This window comes from Chinchilla lanigera, unplaced genomic scaffold (assembly GCF_000276665.1).
Source record: "Chinchilla lanigera isolate Chin_1 unplaced genomic scaffold, ChiLan1.0 scaffold00117, whole genome shotgun sequence".
NCBI lineage: Eukaryota > Metazoa > Chordata > Mammalia > Rodentia > Chinchillidae > Chinchilla > Chinchilla lanigera.
The window spans coordinates 4,162,338-4,183,507 of record NW_004955518.1 but is presented as its reverse complement, the minus strand read 5'-3'; the positions used below and the strand labels follow the sequence as shown (position 1 = coordinate 4,183,507).

Sequence of the window (21,170 nt, the reverse complement as noted above, 5' to 3'; positions counted from 1 at the left end):
TTTTTTTTGGTTTTTCTCCGGTACCAGGAACCGAACTCATGACCTTGCGCTTGCCAGGCAGGCGCTTTTGCCGCTGAGCTAAATCCCCAGCCCCCTTTGGCATATTCTTCAAAAATGTAATACCTTCTCTAACCCACCATCTTTGCCCATCACTTACAACATTAACGTACTTCGTTCCCATGGTTGTGTTTGGCTTTTAAAATACAGTTATGAAACAGACAGAAAGTAGACAGCAGTAGAAACACATTAGATATTAGTATGTAATCGGAGAAAATGCTGTAAAGGTTAAGAATAGTATGTTGTGATAAAGAATAAAACCTTTAGGTAAGGTTATCGGGGAAGGGAGTAAGTGCTATACATAGTTATATTGTCTTAAGCCATTAAAATTAGGGTAATTTGTTATAGCAACAGCAGTAAACTGATAGGAATTGATTAAAGATTAATAAACATAATTTGTGTAACGTCTAAGAGACTTAACACTGATTTTTTTTTTTTTGAGGGGGCAGGGTTTCCAGTACCGGGAAACAAACTCACAACCTTGTGCTTGCCAGGCAGGTGCTGTGCCGCTGAGCTAAACCCCCAGCCCCTTAACACTGATTTTGACTCAAACTTTATTAGTCTTCAGAAACAGTGGCTTACTACACATGTGATTTATACATAAATGATATCACATAGAAGTGATACATATATAATAACACACATATGATAACTTACATATGATAATAGGATACCCCAGTGAGTAACATTTCCAGCCTTTCTTGGTAGATTCAAAGAGGCCTTTGCCATGTCCTTTTCCTGGGGAAGACAGGGCAGGAAGCGTACCCTGCAGAGAGACTGTCTTCACCACCATTATTTCACTGTGTCCTGTTATTTTTGACCCTCTGATGGACCAGAGGCTTCTGGGAATTAGCAGTTAGGACTGTGACTCTGAAACATACCTTTAAAGTCTTTATCTTTAAAATAATAATAATAAAAAATAAAGTCTTTATAGTTCCAGAAAAGTTTTAAATAGACTGCTTCCTTTTGCGGACATAAGTTATACAACGTTGATTTCAGTTGTTGGTTTGAAAAATGTTTGGATTCTGCCACCTTGCATATCTTTATTAAATTCTTTGCAAGAGAATTTTAATTTAATTGTATGTTTGAATTTTTACATTGAAAGAAAAATTTGCTTTTTAGCATTTGCAATCCTGTAGAAATACCATGTAATACCATGTAAGGAGAATATTTAGAGTGAGGAAAATGAAATCTATGTCTGTTTTTTGGAGGAAACATGTATCAGAATTTATATTTTGTACATTAAGGCAATGAAAACATTGTAGAAGTCAAACTAACATGGAAGGGCACATGGTAATGAAACCTTAGCTCCTCAGTTGAGAAAGAGTTTTTGTGAAGGAGAAGTCATGTTAAACAGCCTCCTTGAGGTTCAAAGTCTTTGGAAATAAAAATTGATAGCTCTCTTTTGCTTAGTGCGTTCCACCACGTCATCCAGTGGTCAGAGAAGTCTTAATTCATTGACTTCTGTGGACACTTTAGGTCATTTGAGAAAGGGAAAAAATTATTCACCTAACTTCTATTTGGTACTAGGGAGGAAGGAGATTAGGTACCCAGGTGTGGGTGTGTGTGTGATGGCTGAGTTCAGGGCCAAGAGTTCACCAGGATCTGTGTGCATAGGAGGAGACTAGGACATGCAGGTCCCTCATCTTAGTCCCTTGAAGAGCTTTGGTGGGGGTTTTCAAATGTTTAGGGCAATTTTCCCTTTTTAAAAAAATTGTGACATTTCAAATATACCATCTCAGAATAACTATGTAATAGACCCTCCTTCCCCACAGCTCCTCATATTGTCCAGATGTTGTCCCACCTGCTTCATGTTTTCATCACGTTTCATCTTTTCCTTATTTTATCTGTAGTATTATAAGAAAGCAAAATTTTCACATCACTGCACCTCTGTCCTCATACTTCACATTCATCCCTAAATGTGTTTTTTAAAATATTTTAACTCTTTCCTCTTTCCCACCTTTCTTAAGCACAGAAACTGTGAAAAGAAAGATCAGCCACCGCAAGCACAGTTACTCAGCTCAGTATTACACAGTAAAGAAATGGTTATTTTTTTCTTCTTGGTAAAAGCTAAGTTTTGGTTCATTTATCTAAGGGATGTACTATTAAATTGTAGACAGTTCGTTTTTCTCATCAATGTATTGTGATGAAATTAATTTGTACTTAATTTCCAGAGATACTGGAAGGATCAATTTATACTACCTTTTTGCCTGAAATCAGGAGTCAAGTATTACTTTGGAGAAACCACACTTTGTGGCTCTTAATGTTCTCCTGTTGTCCAGAGGTCTTCCCTCTCCCTGTGAGTCCACTGATGTCTCAAAATAATTGTGTTGTTACGTACATAACAAAAATTTTCCACCAGAAATTATTTTCAGTACTTGGAATTCTTTGTAGAACCTTGTCACAAGTGAGTAGTGTTTTGTGTCTGTAGTACAGAATTCTCAATTGTCTTCTGTCAATGTATGTAGGTAATTACCTGACTTGTAGTTTGATTTTTGAAACAAATACTACCTCTGGAAGATACTTCTTTTCTTTTTGGATAAATAGTAGCATTGATGTAGCTGTCCTCACATTCATAACAAATACTTCTCTATTTTGAGTGCTTGTGGAGATATTTTGAAGTTTGAAACTCTTAGTCTTTTTTTTTGTTGTTGTTGTTTGTTTTTGTTTTTGTTTTTTTTTGTTTTTTTTCCAGGACCAGGAATCGAACTCATGACCTTGAGCTTGCCAGGCAGGCGCTGTGCCGCTGAGCCGCTGAGCTAAATCCCCAGCCCCCGAAACTCTTAGTCTTAATGATAGGAATGCCCCTCTCCACAAGATCAGAATTGTTACTTAGTAAAGAGACTGATCACTGAAAGGACTGGTCAGCCAAAATCAGGGATTGGATGACTTTCAAAGACCTCCTTTGACTCAGGAGTAGGTTTGTTGATGTACAGATCTAAGCATGGTTCTACGCTGACATCCGAAATAAATTTTAGTCATTGTGAAACAGCGTAGGAAAGACCTTAGTTCAAGTACCAAGCAGTGTGATTTAGTTTCCTGTTTACATGGTATGTGGCATAGCAGAATTTCTTTACAAATTTCAGCAAGATTAAAAATGAAATCCTTTTATTTGTATGAGTTGCCAGTCAACCTCAGTTTTATCAGTAGTCTACTACATCTTCCTAAGTTGTTTTACATTGTTGTGAAGTTTGTGTCCAACGATTTTTAGGAACTACTTCTTGAGCATTTAGTGCACATCCCTTAGTGCGGTATTCACAGCTATAAAATAAACACGAGTGGTAGTACACTGGTTGAGGAAGTCTTTTCTTAAGCTAAAATGCTACTCTCCATTTAAATTACACTATCTTTTGAAAATACCTGTGGCCTTGTTTTTATCGTGGTGCCAGATATGCATTTGTTATGACATAGTACTTTACTTCCTTTATATATATATAATATACTGTAATTTCTTCTATTAAAATTCCAGTAACCTTGGAAGAAAATATGCACTAAACCTTTATTGTCTGTGCACACCTTAGGAAAATCGACTTTTAGGTAAATAATGGTCATCTTAGAAAATAGATGAGGCTTTAGGCAACAAGATAATAAAATGAGGAAATACTGTCCCCAGAAATCAAATGAACTGGAAGAGTTGATGCTGCCTTACATACTTAAAGGCTTCTGGGGACCACTGCATAATATAAATGTACAACGTGGCCAGTGAAGAAAGTTGATTTTAGATGCTTGTGCCTGTACCTCTCTAAATATGGTAGATTTTAAGTTGGTTTTTTTTTTTAACAACACTGTTGAAGGTATTAATTTTGTGAGCTCTGCCACATTACTTGGGGTGCAGTAGACAGAAGGCTATTTCAGACTGGCCTCACAGAAAGGAACCCTATTGAAGATGGATGAGAACACTGGGAGTTTGGGATCAGTAGAGAACTGAAAAGAGAAAGCAAGACATAACAGTTAAAGGATACTTTTTCTTTGGACATTAGTTAGATCAAATTCTGCCTTTACTAATAAGAAGGTTGGACATTTCTCCTGGAAACAGGAATGCATCAGAATCACCTGTGTAACTTTGCCAAAATAAGTCTAACATTACATCTGTCATTATCTTGATTGTGATTCTGCAGGTGTGCTGTGAAGCTTGCTTGGGTCTGTTTTGATGCAGGTGCACACATGCAGTTGCAGACCTGAGCTCTGGAATGGTAGTTGCAGACCTGAGCTCTGGAATAGTTCCCCAGCGTACATGAGTTTCTTTGCTTCCAACATAATCACTTAAGATGCACAATTACATCGCAGTTTGGCACGTTTACGTTGTCAAAGTGAATTATTTCCCTCTATAAAAAAAGAATGAAAAAGCAACATACATAATTAAAGAGTTGGATATAGATTTTCTAAGGGAAGATGGAAGAAGTGTATTAAGACTGAGCAGTTGGCAATTTCAGAGATAGCAAAGCTAGAGTTTAAAAGACACATAATTATATCTGATTAGGCTGTAACAAAAGTAAAATTATATCTCTAAGCTGTAGTAAGTACAATAAAAATTGCTGAAGCACAATTGAATTTTCTGCTTGTCCCGCTTTCCTGTAAAGGCTATCACCACATACAAGTTTTTATTTCAATAAGGGCAGTTTTGGATTAATCACTAAAAGTACAGTGAGGCCTGCAATGGGGCAGATGCGATCAGTTATAAAGAACTTTAGTTTAGGAATAATAATTTTCTAACAGAAAAAGTTGTTGGCCGTTTAAAGATCAGAGAAGGTTAAAGAATTTGATGCATTGCAGAACCAGAATCTGATTTAAAATAAGTAACCAACTGTGTTGAACAGGTCAGGTGTGCACACTGTTAGAGACGGCACACTGGGTTCTTTCAGAGCTGTAAGGGACGCTGGTGCTCTTGATTGTGGCGAGCCTTTTTTACATTTGCTGTTCCTGCTTTGGTAAAGATAGATGCAGTGCAACTAGGGAGTGTCAGTTTTTTCTCAATTCATTGGTTGACCTTTTCCTAATATCTCCTAGGGAGGAGGTCAGTATGTCATTATTATTATTTTTATTCCTCTGTTGGTGGTCTGCTAGCCAGTGACTGTTTTGTCAGAAAGAGCCTTCTGACTTAGGCTCATTTGACTTTTATCTTGGACCACACTTAAACAAGAAATAGGCACATGGCAGAAAAAAATCTGTGAATATATATGTACTTTCTGTCACTGCTAATAAAAAATGTGATGCTGACATTTGTTGAGCTTTGACAGCGCTGAAACTGTGCCACGTTCTTTACCCCACTTACAGAGGAGAAACTGAGGCTTAGAGAGCCCGGCAAACATGTCCACAGCGAGGCAGGCAGGACCGGGTGCTGATGGGATCCAGGCAAGGTCAGTCTGACTGTAGAGTTAGGCACTGATGACTCTGCCTTTGGATTAGTGAATTGCAGACTAGCAGGGCCCTGTAATTCACTTCTCTTCAGAAGCTCCTTTTTTTTTTTTCCTTTCTTGTTTTTCTGAGTTCTAACGTTGTTGTAGGCAATAATAAAGTATCTTTAGACACTGGATCTCAAATTTGGCCGTGCTTGGGGAATCAGCTGGATGTTAAAGGGTGATTGGGCCCCTTGTCTGTTCTGAGTCTGTTAGTATGGAATGTAGCTTGGACATTCAGATTTTTAAAAATCTTTCAGGTGAAGGCTGGGGATGTAGCTTGGTGCTAGGGGGCCTGGCATGTGTGAAGTCCTGGATTCAGTCCCCAGTACCTCAGCTCAATCAGTCAATCCTCCAGGTGATTCTGTTGCTTAGGAATAAGACAAAATTTAAAATTCTAACTTCTATCAGCAAAAAAAATCAAATAATGCCTTTATTACAAAAGTACCACATATATGCTTTAGAAAATGCAGGCAAATCAAAAAATTACAGTTAAAATGATCTGTAATTCCTTAGTGGTATGTCTGTATTATTTTCCTTGTTGCCCTGTGCACATTTATAAAGTTTTAACTACAATATTACTGTTCTGTAGAGTTTTATATTTAGTACCAGATTGCCTTATATCTATTTTAGAGTATGTGTATGTTTCACCAGATCCAGGAATTCTTGGTTCTTACACATCCATGATGCTGTCATTTGACCAGTCCCTATGAGCTCTCAACGTAGAGCAATACTTCCACTAGTGGAGAGTTTGTCCATTATGCAAAGCGCTGCAGACTAAAAGTGATTTAGACGTTCCTCCTTTGCACCCTGGTCTTGTGTGGCAGTATTCCAGACAGGTTTGTCCTTTGTGTACTTCTTACTTACCTCCTTGGGAGACTCTTAAGGCAAAGCCTGTGTGGTTTTTCCATGGCTCTGGGATTCAATGCATGCTCAGTAAATGCCTGAATGGATGAACCAACTAATTTGCAGAATTTGCTCTTCCCCCAGGACTTTCCTAATAAAAGTGTGAGAAACTGCTGTAGAGTAACGAAGTTGAGTTAGGGGCTAACCAGAGTCTATTAGTCAGCAACGAGGAGCTCCAGCGGCTCAGCCGATTAGCTCACAGGACTCACACTCCTCAGCAGCTGTGGCTGTCAGATGCTTTCCCGCACAGGTGGGAGGGAGGAGGTTGAGAGCATGGAGGGAGAGCATGGCAGGCCTCACACAAGGGCCAGTCCAGTAGATGTGCAGGTTTGCTGGGTGAGCAGGCTTATTGTGAATCAGCCCAGACAATTGTCGGCCGCTTGCAGAGGTATTTTGGTATTGTCACCACAAAGCCAGACACCTTCTCATTGTATGATTTGTGAAGAATTTTTCACTCTGACTTCTTATAATGTAATTTTATAATCGAAATCTTAATTAATCACGAAAGAGGCCAGGCGTGGTGGCACACGCCTGTAATCCCTGCACTCAGGAGGCTGAGACAGGAGGATCGTTGCGAGTTTGAGGCCAGCCTGGGCTACAAAGTGAGCTCAAGGCCAGCCTGAACTGCATAGTGAGACCCTGTCTCAAAAAGACACACACACAAAAATCGCAAAGCCTGTACCTCAAAATAATTTGTATTATTTCTTTTTGCCTCAGCAAAGCTTTACTTTTGATTAAAGATATGTTATGATCTTTACTTATTACTGTGTATTTTAAAACATTTTCATGAAAAATGAGACAGTGTAAATGTATATGTGTGATTTCATTATAAGTTAATTATATGACTGAGTTATATATGCTGGAATTCTTTTGAACTGAGTCACTTGTATAGTTCCAAAAACTTTTAAGAAAAATTAGAACCTATTTTGTTCTCCCCTTTTTACTGAATTCACACTGACAGTTAAAGACTTTCAGTGTAAAGGCATTAAAGGTAGTTAAAACCATCAGTCATGATGCTTTATGTAGAATTCAACAAAGAACAAAACGAAAGAATGAAACAGTCAGCTTAGTTTGTGTGAAAGTGTTTTTCTCAAGATAAAACCATAATAAAAGGGAGGGAATCCTTATAGTTCCATCATATAGGATAGCAAAAAATAAACAAACACTAGAGGCAGTACTTATTCAGATGACATCAGTGATTCAGGAGATTTCTAGAATGCTGTACCAATTGTTGGGGCTAGGAGTGTATTACAATTTAATGGTTCCTCTCTGCTACATTTGATGAGCTGTCCTAGAAGAACATTTTGAAGCAATAAAGTATCCATTTGGCTCCTAAGTAATGAGGGAAGCATTGCTCTTCACATTAACTATTTATTCAGGAAGAGAAGTGACCAGTTGCTAATAAGCTTTATCCAAAGAGGGTCATTTAAAACAAAAGAAAATGCAAAGTGAGGTTTGCCAAAGTGAGGTTCTCTTTGATTTCATCTGCGTTCACAAAGCCCACAAGCAGCGGTTGGAGTCCTTGTACCACGTGGCCTTTGGCAGACTGTATGTAAGTGCAAGTGTTCCTCAGATGTAGTAAAAGCTTCTGGGCTTCCTCAAGGACAGTGTGGCCTAAACCAGTGAGTGACATAAGGAGAAGCAATGACCGGTGAGTGGCTAAGATTGTGCAGACTTCTGTATCGCTTGGAAATGCAGACTTACTTTCTAAGACCAATGGCAATGATTTAAGCTCACTAGTTTCCTTCTTTTAATAAGGGGTCCTTATTTTTTACAGATGGTTATTTTCTTTCCATTGCTTGTGAAATCTGTTCTATAATATGGTATAACACTTAGATTTATTACTTAACCTGGGAAAGTGTTACATTTGCTATATAAATAAATCTGTGATGTTTTTTGGGAGCAGTTGCCAGCTATGATTGCAACATTTTGCTCTTGTTCTAAAATACCGAAATGGTTCCTCTTTTGCAAAACTGTTTAGGTTTTAATAACTTCATTGTAACCAGTGTATTTAGTTGCAAATAAGGGCTTCTTTGAAGTCAGTTCAGAATCTTTGAAGCAATTTTTGGGCTATAACAGCTTGAAGGTTTCATTCCACTTGCTTTAAGTTTCTTAATACAATCAGCTTGCTTATTTTAGTTAGAAGCATTAAAAAAAAGATGAAAGTCACAATTATTTTCTTCCTTAAAGACAACTGAAGGATTTTTATGCTAATTCTTCCTCCCTGCTCCAATAAAAATAATACAGTGGGTTTCTACATAATAAGGAAAGAAATCCTTCATATAAATCATATCTAAGTAGACAGTAGAAATGATGTGTAAACTCAACATTACTTGACGATTAACAGTTTTCATACCATAGTAAATCAATTTAAAAACCATTTAATATTGTATTTCTTTGATTTTTTTTCTATTTAAAAAGTATATTTATATTGGAAATTATGCATTAGTTCTAAGTTAATTATATGTACTGTGAAGTATATTTAAAATCAATTCTTAATATATGCTCCATGAAATATGAATACTTTGTTTATTTGGGCTCATAGCCTTTACAAAATGGCAAAAAAGACCCACAAAAACCTGATTAACAGAAATAGTACTGGGATCAAAGACAAAAAATTCCAAAAATTTTCCTTTCTCTAACACGTTACATCATACGCAGAGAACAAAATTCACCTGTGTTACTGAGATTCTTATTTTGTTCACAAAGGAAATAAAATGATCATGTTAGAACTGGAACTGCCTTCTCAGATCCTGGGCTTTCCATTAATTCCTCATGTTGATTGCTAGCAGTCATTATATTGAAGTATCCCTTTCAGATAATCACTCCATTCAGGAGGCTAATGCTGTGTGCTGAGAACAGAAAAGAGATGGAGGATTGGATCAGCTCACTAAAGTCTGTACAGACCAGAGAAGCTTACGAGGTAAAACAACATCTCCCTGTTGTTTTTTGTTCTTAGATCATAAACCTTAAGCAAAGAGCTAAAGCAGTACTGGTCCCCTCCCCCAAAAAAGGTAAGTATAGATCCATTCAGCAACTTGTTTAAGCCAGACTTTTTTTTTTCTTTTTTTACTTAAAGTGCTTTGGTGTTAAACGTAATGGATTTGCAAATTTAACTACAGTATTACATTCCAAGTAGTTGGGCATGTCTTACCTTGTTGTCCTGCTTTGCCCATCTGTCCTACATCTCTTTTCTAGGTGGCCCAGTTTAATGTGGAGCATTTCTCAGGGATGCACAACTGGTACGCCTGCTCCCATGCCCGCCCCACCTTCTGCAACGTGTGCCGAGAGAGCCTCTCTGGAGTCACTTCCCATGGCCTGTCCTGTGAAGGTACTGTACACCCAGTTTGTGTGCTGTCCCTGTAGGAACAGTAGCATAGACATGCCGCTGTTGGTTTTGTACTGTTTTAAGGAGAACAGACACTGTCCCCACAGGAAAATGCTGCCCATGGCTGGGAGCATCTCAGCTTGAACACAGTGTTCAAGCCTTGTTGTAGCTCAGTGTTATGTTTTGCATACATAGGACTAATTTGGGAAGCACTGTTGCTCTGGGAAAGATAACATAGAATCCTCTTAAAGGAAGTGTAAATCAAAATACAGTATGACTCCCTAAGGAATTAGGAACTACCATCTAAAAAAATTTTTGGACTTCGTACATTAGAGTAATTCTTTACTCTGATTGATATTGGAGAAGAAAACTTTTAGTCAGGACAGTTTATATTCTGTGGCAAGATTATTGATTGTTATTTCTATTGCATTACTGGAATATTTCTTTGTGATTTATTTAAATGAATGTCATCTAATTTATGACTTAGTTTTGCATTATGAGGGATCCAACCAGGGTCTCATGCATGCAAAGCAAGCTCTGAACTACTGAACTATACCCTGTGTCCTGATGTCATTGTGTTAATTTTTTTTTTTTTTTTTTTCTAAAAATAAGACATGCTGTTGTTTTCACTATAGGATTTGTGAGTCATTTTTAATTTTAAGACCAGTAACTATCAAAGATAAATACTATAATAATTACCTAAAACTTCCTTAGGTTTAATTTTGTACCTCAGTGATGAGGTATGGAAATATATATATTGTTTTTAGAACCATGCAGGATACCAACATTAGCTTTTTTCTCTAATACAAAAATATCTTAAGTGATTTTGAGTATAACTAATGATAAATGATAGTCACATTTTTCCTTGATTTTAAATGATGAAATCTGTGATAGCCATATTTCTGACAATGCAGCCTGGGGTAAGGAACAGAAAAAAACAGACCTGTGTGGAAACTCTCTTCCACCACCACCATTACAAATGATTACCAGGAGAGAGAGCTAAACGCACTTTCAGTCTCCTTTCCTTGTCTGTCAAAGGAAGATAATAGTCCTTTGTACCTCTTAGAATCCCTATAAAAATTAAATGAGAGAATACATCCAATAAAATTACTTTTCTAGTCAAATGAATTATGGAAGTTTGTAACTGTGCTCTATAAGAAATTTACCTAACACATTGTGTAAGTTCAGGTTACATGTAGACTTGGTGCATTAAAATTCATGAAAGTGAAAATTTGGAAAAGTCATTAAACATTTATTAGGGAATGATTGGAAACAAAGATAAATTTGGCCTTTCTGACTTTAGTAATCCCAAAAGGTTCATGTGAATCTGAAAAATCCTTCCAGGTTTGTAATATTACGTCATGTTATTTTGAAGATCTCTTAGATACTTTCTTCTAATCTCTCACCCCAAAAATACTAAAAAAAAACCCCAAGTCTGAAGTGCTCTGTCATATCCTTCTAATTTGAGATTGACATATTAAATACATTTAATTATATAATAATTGAGTCAGTAATAAAATGAATATTTTTCTAAACATTTTAGTAGAAAAGTAAAAAACAATTAAGTTGGCAATAATAAGAAATTTAAGTCTTTGTATAAATTTGTTATATCTGTCTGTAAGTAATGTACTCTTGCTGACTTTTTAAAAAAGTCTGTCATTGGATTTAAAAATTTGTTTAGAAGATTATATATTAGTCTGCTACTGGTAATAAAATTTTAAATCTGTGATATCTTGCACATTTGTATTTTTAGAACTATAGCATAAGTTTTTTTAAAAATCCCACATTTTTTATAAGTGTAAAAAAGTTGCCTTTTTACTGAGAATATGATTACTCTGGATGTTCTTATCATAATTAAAATTAAACTGTAAAGCTTTTCCTCAGATATTGATAAACTACTTGCCTAATAAAACACAGGATACAAGAGGCTTTAAAACTTAGGGTTTTTTTTTTTGTCTTTTTGAGACAGGGTCTTGCTATGCAGCTCAGGCTGGCCTTGAGCTCACTTTGTAACCCAGGATGGTCTCAAATTTGCAGTGATCCTCCCACCTCAGCCTCCCAAGTGCTGGAATTATGGGCTTTAAAACTTAGAGTGAAAGGTCTAGGGATGTAGTTCAGAATTACAGTGCTTGCCTAACATGGAGGTCCTGGGTTCAATTTTAGCACCATAAAAGCAAGTTGTATTGGAGATGGAAATGCAATACAAATTTATTTAATAGTGACAGTAACTCTATGTTGGAGTGAAGTCCAATGAAGCCATTACTAAATTTATTGGCCCTTTCTGTTCCTGTTTTTCACAATAGAGTGAGGCTAGGCTGATTTGTCTTCTAGATTTGTGTTGAGTAATGACTAAAAAAAAATTTTTTTTTTTTATCTTTTTGAGACAGGGTCTTACCGTGCAGTTCAGGCTGGCTTTGAGCTCACTTTGTAGCCCAGGCTGGTCTCGAACTCACAATGATCCTCCCAAGTGCAAGGATTATAGGTGTGTGCCACCACACTCGGCTATGACTAAAATTTTAGAAGTCTTACAAATATAAAATGTGACTAAAAATAGGCATAAGATGGTTTTCATAATTCCTAAATTTATTGTGAATGTTAATTATAATTTCAGAGCATAATTCTCCTTCATGGTAAATAGTAACTTCACAAAAAAGTCAAATGACAATTTTCTTTTAAATCAGCAACACCAAACATGTTAACATGGATACCTGGTACTTAGGAATTTTTATCTTTAGTTTAACACAAAAACTCACTGTGGTAAAGACTAAATATTGCAACCAAAAGCATAATTGTGTCATACATTATGTTTTTAAGCACTCTGGGTTTAAATACTGTCTTCACAAGTCAGGTAAAAGTACGTTATTTCAGAATAACTTGTAAGAGAAATTTAATTACCAGTCAACAAAATTAAAGTGCCCATTAATCACTTCCATTTGTTAGTGACCATAATAAACAGCCTGGCTTCTTCTCCCCCCTCTTGCCTTCCCCCTCCATTATTATTATTATTGTTGTTATTATTATTATATGTTATAATAAGCTACTTTGTAATTCACAAGGCTCATTGCATGAAACACTTCATTACAAAAGTGATTTTATTTTTGATGAGCTGTTTGATCTGTAATGTCAGGTTTTTAATAAAGCCATGAAAGGGCTGGCTGCCTAGTACCTAACATGTGAGGCCCTGGCTTTAATCCTGAGCACCAGGTGGGGGAGGCAGCATGAAATTATACCCTGTTACACTTTTATGTCCTTCTCTTCCCTATTAAAAATCAGATATTGACTAGTACTGTCAAATACATATTTGTACTTACAAGGTACCTGTATCCTTCTAAGTTTTAGGGCACCACTTTTGAGAAATACCCTAAGCTCTAGATATGCAAGAAATGTTTTCCAAGCTAAACTTACTTCTGACAGTGTTTTGTCTTCACCCTTATTATCATCAACAAAATTTAATTAAAAATCATTTTCTACATGAAGTTCATGACTGAATCACATAGTTATAAAGAATATTATTGTCCTGAAGAATTTTTCAAAGTATACATAACAGGCACTAAATGAAGTATTTCAAATGTGTATGGACTATATTTTTTAATGACAGACTAGACTGTAAGTGGGCTTGTCATGGTAACTTGAGGCATTTTGAACACTTGATTTACAGATATCTTAGTTATTTGACCTGAACCTTTCCTTTTCATACATATCAAATTAGGATACTTCAGAATGAATAGTATGTAAATCATCATTCAAAATTTATTAATGATTGTTAGAATTTTTAAAAAATCATATGAAGAAAAACCATCTTGCATTTAAATTTAGAACAGTTACCTTATTAAATTCCACTGAAATGGGCTGGGTGTGGTGATACATGCCTGTAATCCCAGCACTTGGGAGGATGAGCCAGAAGGATTGCTGCGAGTTCGAGTTTAGCCTGGGCTACAAAGTGAGTTCAAGGCTAGCCTAAACTGCATAGTGAAACCTTGTCTCAAAAACACCAAAAAAAGAAAAAAGGAATTAAAGAGAAAAAATTCCACTGAAGTGATCTCTATTTTTATCTATTTATCTTTTTTAGATAAATAATCAGCCAGGAACTGATGTATCTTGAGCATCCACTAATGCTTGGAGAATTTGTATCATTAGAAGAATACATGTATTTAGTAGTAGTTGACTTCTGGTTTTCAAAAGCATGATTAGCTTTTCCATTAACCTATGCTTTCCTTATTTTTCCCTTTTATGTGCTGTTCCTTTCCTGCTTCTTTCCTCTTATTCCTCTTTTCATAAACTCCTTTATGATAATATGGCTAGGAAGAATTAGTGAAGGCTGCAGTGGAGACATTACGTCATCATTCTTTCCTCCTGCATTTATGATACAGTCCCCCTTGATGCAGTACTTCTGAAAGACTGCGCTTTGTGCCTCTCATCAACCCATTTCCCATGATGCCTGGTTGTTTTCTTCCACTTCAAAACTCCCCAGAATTATCTTTATGTTACTGATGTTTTCAAACCTAATAATACAAATATACATACAGCGGCCAGGGATATAGCCCAGTGGCATAAGTGCCTGCCTGGCAAGTGCAAGGTCCTAAGTTTGATTCCTGGTACAAAAAAAATAGATAGATAGATAGATAGATAGATAGATAGATAGATATAGATACACACACACAATATAGTGCAGATATCAGAGCTGTACAGCTCGATGAATTTTCTCAAATTAAATACATTCAGGTAATCAGCACTCCGAGTAAGAAGTAGGATTTTCCAGAATCCTGGTTACTGTATTTTATTTGTGTTTGTGTAGGTGCATGTTTCTCCCTTCTCCTCAAGAACTAATTCTTTTGTATTTATTTCATTTCTGTTCTTCTAAGTAATAACAATCTGTTAACTTTGTAAGTACTTCATAAGCACAAAGCCATATGAGCTTTTAAAAATACCATTAACCATCATTGGAGATTAATTTAAACGTTTTAAAACATTTATTTTCTTTTCTCCTTTTCAGTCTTTCAAAATTTTATGCTCTGAGTTCCTTTAACCCTTGGTGGAAAAGAACTTGTTCACTTTAAAGTGGTAGCTTATTTTACTTTATTATTTTTAGTGTGCAAATTCAAGGCTCACAAAAGATGCGCTGTGCGGGCAACAAATAACTGCAAGTGGACGACTCTGGCCTCCATCGGGAAGGACATCATGGAGGATGAAGATGGAGTAAGCTGCTTTCTGTCTCACACTTCACCCCTCTCCCTCCCCTATGCTTGTCTGTGCTTCTGGAAAACAATGATAGACAGATAAGTGAGAATGGAAAATAATGATAGTTAAGCAACAGTGTTCATTATTGGGATTAAATAGAAGATATTCGTTGATTCTGAGTTTTTATTTATTTTTTTTGTTTGTTTTTTTTTGTTTTTCTCCAGTACCAGGAACCGAACTCACGACCTTGCGCTTGCCAGGCAGGCGCTTTTGCCGCTGAGCTAAATCCCCAGCCCCCTGAGTTTTTATTTTCAAATCATTGCTTCATAGCTTTCCTCAGCTCTTGTATTTTGAGGAATACTGATCATGAGTGGGTTTAGGAGTGACTGCCGGGTGGGACTGGTGTTCTGCTCTCACCTGCTAAGCTCCGTGATCTTTAAAGCCCAGCAGAGATGTTTACTCTTCAGACTCTGGGTCTCCTCTCAGCCATAACTCCCACCTTTGAAGTGTTGCTTTTGCTGTACCTGGCCTCCACATCTCTGGTAGCCCTTGGTAATCATATTTTTCTTCTCAGCTAGACCTCTGCCTGAATCCCAAAGCGGGGGGGGGGGGGGGGGGGCGCTTTTGTCTTACTCACCTTTGTATTCTAGCAGGGTCAGGCATAGTAGATGCTCAGTAAATGTGAGAATAGATGAGTGAATACCATGCCTGATATGTACTGTTGAGTTCACAGAGTAAGCAGCCATTTCATATCTTCCTAGGGTAGGAATGGTGTCCTCCACAGTCTTTACCTTGGCTGCCCTTTCTCCATGCCCCACAGGTTGCGATGCCTCACCAGTGGCTGGAGGGCAACTTGCCTGTGAGCGCCAAGTGTGCTGTCTGTGACAAAACGTGTGGCAGTGTTCTTCGTCTTCAAGATTGGAAATGCCTTTGGTGTAAAACAATGGTGAGAGTTTGGAATTGTGATGTTTCTCCATATCTCCTTCCCATGGTTTCGTTTTCCATTTTGCTTTCCCTGTGCAGTGGTTTGCTATCTACAGGCCTATTTTACCACCTAATGTACACAGCAGGCCTGTTTCTGGTATATCACCAGATTTTAGTTGCCATTAAAAATATAATCTGGTGCAGCCCCCTATATCTAGTAAGCTATGCACTGATATGATTTAAATCGTGTATGTTTATATTATACAAATAAACATTTGAAACCATCTTTGCCCATGCAAGAAGGAGGTAAAAAGCACATACAACATAATGTGAGTCAGCGGCAAGGAATGGTTTCATGTAAACCGCTTTGGAGGGCAGAGCATCTGGATTACATGAAGACAGTCAGAGAAAGAGGACATGCAGATGGTGGCATGGGGCTAAATGACCTCAGGACTAGGATGCTGTTCCTGTCCATGCTCTTCTTGTTTTGTCACTGGTCTGTGCTGTCCTGCAGTGACACTGCTTAAGTTGAGACAGACTCGATTAATAGCTTCAGTCTTGACTAGTCTTTTAAAGTCACTGGTCCAAGTTTGGAAATCAGCCTCATGTTTACCAATAAGGGAAAACCAATCTTTCTGGTAAGTTTTGGTATAGATCAGCAGACCCGAGAGATGTGAATGTGGTATATTGATTTCCTAACAGTCAGATGGACTGCTTAGGCCCCGGAGGAAAGTAAGTCTTACAGCTTTTCTGTGAGGCCTGGTAAGTTGTCTGTGATTCCTTTTAGTTTTTAAATTAAATGAGTCTGTTTGTGCTCATAATTTTGTTATTCTTCATCAGCTGTCTCTTTTATTTGCTGTAGTTGTGTTGATTTTTATTTCTTTTATTTCACTTTCTATGTAGACTGTAATAGGTGTCTGCTTTTTGGACTCTTGAGTGTATCGTTATCCCCTAAAGGCCTCTTAACGCCATTCTTACTTTAAAGGAATGCTGCCTATAAAGAAGATTTTAAATTATCCTATTCCTTTGTTTAGGGATAAGCATTAATGTCATTTCCTACTGTTTTTATCAGCAGTACATGTATTTACTGAAGTTTATATCTTTACTCCATGAGCTTCAGCTGTTCATTTCTAATTTCTTTGAAATAAAACATAGCATGTGTGAGATGAATGCTTTGGAAAGATTTCATACCAGTTATCTCTACCTGTATATGTAGGCGTGCACATATTTAGCCAGTAGTTTCTAAACACTATTAACCTTAACAGTAGGTTTTTTACTTATTCATTCTGTTCACCTCTAACTTTAAAAATTTTTGCAAACAGAATGTCACTGTTATTACAGATGGTGTGCAGACATGCTGGAATGTGTTCTGTCTCTTTTCTCTTGGCAAACTCAGACCCCACTTAGTTGTGACACCATTCCCGCTGCACCCTGTGTTAGACATGCCGTTTCCTGTCACCACCCTCCATAACCACTCTTCTTGGTCTTACACTGCCACACAGTATCATTGGCTGTTCCCACACTGTTGTGCTGTGCCAGAGAGAAGGTGGACTTGAGTTGTTTGTAGGACAGTGGACGCACCTTGAGATGTTAATAAAGTAAATGTTAATATTAAGTGAAGTAAATCAGACATACAGGCTTAAACATTGTGTGGTTTCTCTTATGTAAGAAACCCAATATATAATAAATGAAATGCAAATGAAAGACAGATGATAGGAAAAAAAGAGAAAAAGTTACTGTAGCGGGGTGTGGTGACGCACACCTGTAATCCCAGCACTCAGGAGGCTGAGGCAAGAGGATCGTTGTGAGTTTGAGGCCAGTCTGGGCTACAAAGTGAGCTCAAGGCCAGCCTGAACTGCATAGTGAGACCCTGTCTCAAAACAAAAAAAAAGTTACTGTAAACCAGCATGACCAATGATTGAAATGGTACCTTGATTTATTATAATTGTCTTACATATTTTATAGTTTTTGACCTGTTCATCTGGCTGTTAATGTCTGTTTATCATAATTAACTTGATAAAGACATAAAACAAGTAAATGAATCTGTTTCTGGCAGAAAGGTAAAATAGGTGAAGGGAAAAGGAAAAGAAAAGAATTGAAATGTGTTATGTACACATAGCAATTCCCTACAATGAACATAATAATCATGATGTACTGCAAACATGTACTAATAAAAATTTTAAAAATTTTAAATTATAGAAAATATGAGTTTCTAGGCAGGTATGATGGCAAGCACCTTTGATCTCCTATACTTTGTAGGCTGAAGCAGGAGGATCACAAGTTCAAAGTTAGCCTGAGCACTTTAGGAGAGACCCTGCCTCAAAGTAAACAGCTTGATAAAGCACACCTGGATTTGTTTTCCAGCACTGAAAAAAAAAAAAGTTTCTAAGATATAGGCCATGTATTGCTGTAAACAGTCAAAAACGAAGCCCAACAACAACAAAAAAACCCACTTGCAAAGGCCATAGTTCACAACTGAAATGATTCAACTCCTAATTTTAAATATAGTGAAGATGCAAATTATCTTCTGCTTTTCTCACTTAACATTATTGTAATTATCTCTTTTGTCCAACGATTCTCCACATTTTAACTCCTTTCAAAACTATCCATGCATACTAGTTTAAATTATTATAAATCATAATAGGAAAGTGATACAAATGAGGTCACCAGTAAAATAAAAATCACAATTACATTTCGGATATCTTCCCAAAAGTTTTAATAAATGGAAGTTTAATTAGTATGCCAGTTTTCTTAAAAAACTAATGAAATAAAGGTAGATAAAATAAATGGTTCAGGAAATACCTGCTTTTGCTGGTTAAAAGACTTTCTAGGTAAATATAGTTACCTGAGTAGTCCAGCTCTACTTGGTAAGCTAGCCCTGCTCTATACTGCACAGCATCTTGAGTGACCTTGGAGCTTTTTGTTTCTACAGAGTGAGCACATGTGCTGTAGTCTTAATGTGTGTCACTCCTTTTCCATATGGAGCAGCAGTTCCGCTGAGATAATAGGCATTGATGTGCGTGTAACTCATACTACAAACTGCCATGAAAAATGTGAGTGAAAGGCACAGGACCGCTGCAGACAGAGCACGAACACATGAGGGGTTTCAGTTGTTCGTTAGTTTTGATGAGAATTTTTGTAAGGTAGATGCAGTCAGTTTGTTCTACGAACGTGATATTGACATATGGTTAGTGTCCCTCCTTTCTCTCTCTTTCAGTGCTTCTTTATTTCTTCCTCACTGCCTTTCTCTCTTCTTTCTTCCCTTTTATTTCTTCGGGCATCCTCTCTTCTATTTTTCTCTCTTTGCCTTCATCAGGCATTCATGTATATATGTATGTATGTATCTATCTATCTATATATCTGTCTTGTTTGAGACAATCACACAAACAGGCTGCACAACCCAAATCAAATTCCCATCTGTAATATGCTTAGTCTGTTCCTTGGAAGTATAAATATTGTGACATTAAAGTAATTTATGAATTACTGAACATTTTGTGATGCCATTGATCCTAAATGGTTAGTTCTATAGCTTCAATTTATAACAGCAAAACGTTGACTTGTCTTTATGATTCTTGAAGGTTTATTTGTTTGTCAGGCGATCGTGATAACCACTACATTACAGAAACTTTGTTTGTTATTAGGTACACACTGCCTGCAAAGATTTATACCACCCTGTATGTCCACTTGGCCAATGTAAAGTATCTATCATACCTCCAATTGCACTGAACAGCACTGACTCTGACGGTATGTAATGGTCGTGTAAGTACATTCATTTCTGGTATATTTAATGCTGATGCATACATTTATTTCCCTAGAATAAATATAACTGTAATTGGTTATTCTGATCAGTTTTTCTATAACTTAAATTGCTGAACAGTACATTTATTGTTTAAAAGAATATTTTAAATGGAATTTGTAAAATAGCTATGCACACATTGGTGAAATTACCATGTGTAAGATCGTTAGATTTTACCTTTAAATAAATAAAGACCATTATTCTGTTTTGAAATGCAGTCTAAAAAGATTAAATTTTTTCTCACCATAATTGAATGCCATGGCTATTACTAAAATTTGTTTCTTGTCATTTATATTCCTATAAATATATTCACTTTTTCCAGTCTTTCAGCTTATTTGTTTGTAAATGCTGAGCAGTTAGTATTATTAATTAGTACTTTAAAATACTAATTATAAATATATGGGTTCTTTGACAAATGTGTATTCATAGGCTGTAGTTTTTCTTATAATTAAGAACAAGTAATATTCTCAGAGTATCTGTGTACTTTGCCAGTTTTAATATGATTTTTCATTATAGAGTAATAAATAAGGTTCGTGTGTGTGTGTGTGTGTCTGTGACTATTTATTGAGTCAGGGGTCTTTGCACTGAGATATACGCCCAAACCTTTTTTAAAAATTGTTTTGGACAGGGTCTGACAAAGTTACTAAGTTGCCCAGGCTGACCTCAAACTTGCAGTCCTCCTGCCTTAGCCACCTGGAGTGCTAGGTTTATAGGTGTGTGTCACCACACTCAGTTCACAGTGTATTTTTAAAAAGTAAGCTATATTCTTAGTATATAAGTGGTAAGCCTATCTGCATTTAGAGGGCTAAATTGTAATTGGATATTCCAACAATAGATAAGGTAATTTATGAATTTATCTTTTTTCTGAATTGTGGGTGTGAGAGAGAAGCTGTATGTGCTGATCTTGTACTTTTTCTTTTTAACAGGTTTCTGTAGAGCAACATTTTCATTCTGTGTTAGTCCTCTCTTGGTTTTTGTCAACTCTAAGAGTGGAGATAATCAGGGAGTAAAGTTCCTTCGTCGTTTTAAACAGCTGCTGAATCCAGCTCAGGTGTTTGATTTAATGAATGGAGGTCCTCATTTAGGGTAAGAAGTTCTTTTTTTTTTTCTTTCTTTCTTTTTTTTTTTTTTTGGTACCACGAATCGAACTCAAGACCTTGTACTTGCCAGGCAGGCGCTTGTGCCACCGAGCTATATCGCCGGCCCTAGGGTAATTCATTACTGATAAATCTTATTTTTAAAAAATGTAGCATTAGGTGTGAAATGTCTTAACTTCTCAGCTCTTGAAAGTTGTAGATTCTTCTAGTCATTTCTATGTCCATCTTCCACCCCCTCCCTTGTTTAAAGCTCTTCTGATTAAAAGATGTTTGTTTTTGTTTAGACAAGGTCTCACTATATAGTGCAGACTGGCTTTGAACTCCTTATATAGCCCAGGTTGGCCTTGAACTCACGGCAATCCTCCTGATTCACGCTCTTGAATGCTGGGATTACAGGCATGTGCTATCACTCTGATGATAAGTTTTAACCCAGTCTTTTTGACAGTTATTCAACTTCTTTATATGAAATCCAGATTTTTTTTTACTGA

General features: G+C 36.7%; 1 protein-coding gene across 1 annotated transcript in view; it reads left to right on the top strand.

Annotated features, from left to right (window-relative positions):
- Positions 1 to 21,170, top strand: part of Dgkh (diacylglycerol kinase, eta) — a gene marked incomplete in the record, with an annotated part of 158,958 nt that overhangs the window by 80,150 nt on the left and 57,638 nt on the right. The window contains 6 exon segments of the mRNA XM_005409113.2: positions 9,178 to 9,282; positions 9,558 to 9,690; positions 14,777 to 14,883; positions 15,686 to 15,811; positions 19,431 to 19,533; positions 20,512 to 20,671. Of these exon segments, the coding sequence (XP_005409170.2) occupies positions 9,178 to 9,282; positions 9,558 to 9,690; positions 14,777 to 14,883; positions 15,686 to 15,811; positions 19,431 to 19,533; positions 20,512 to 20,671 (734 nt within the window).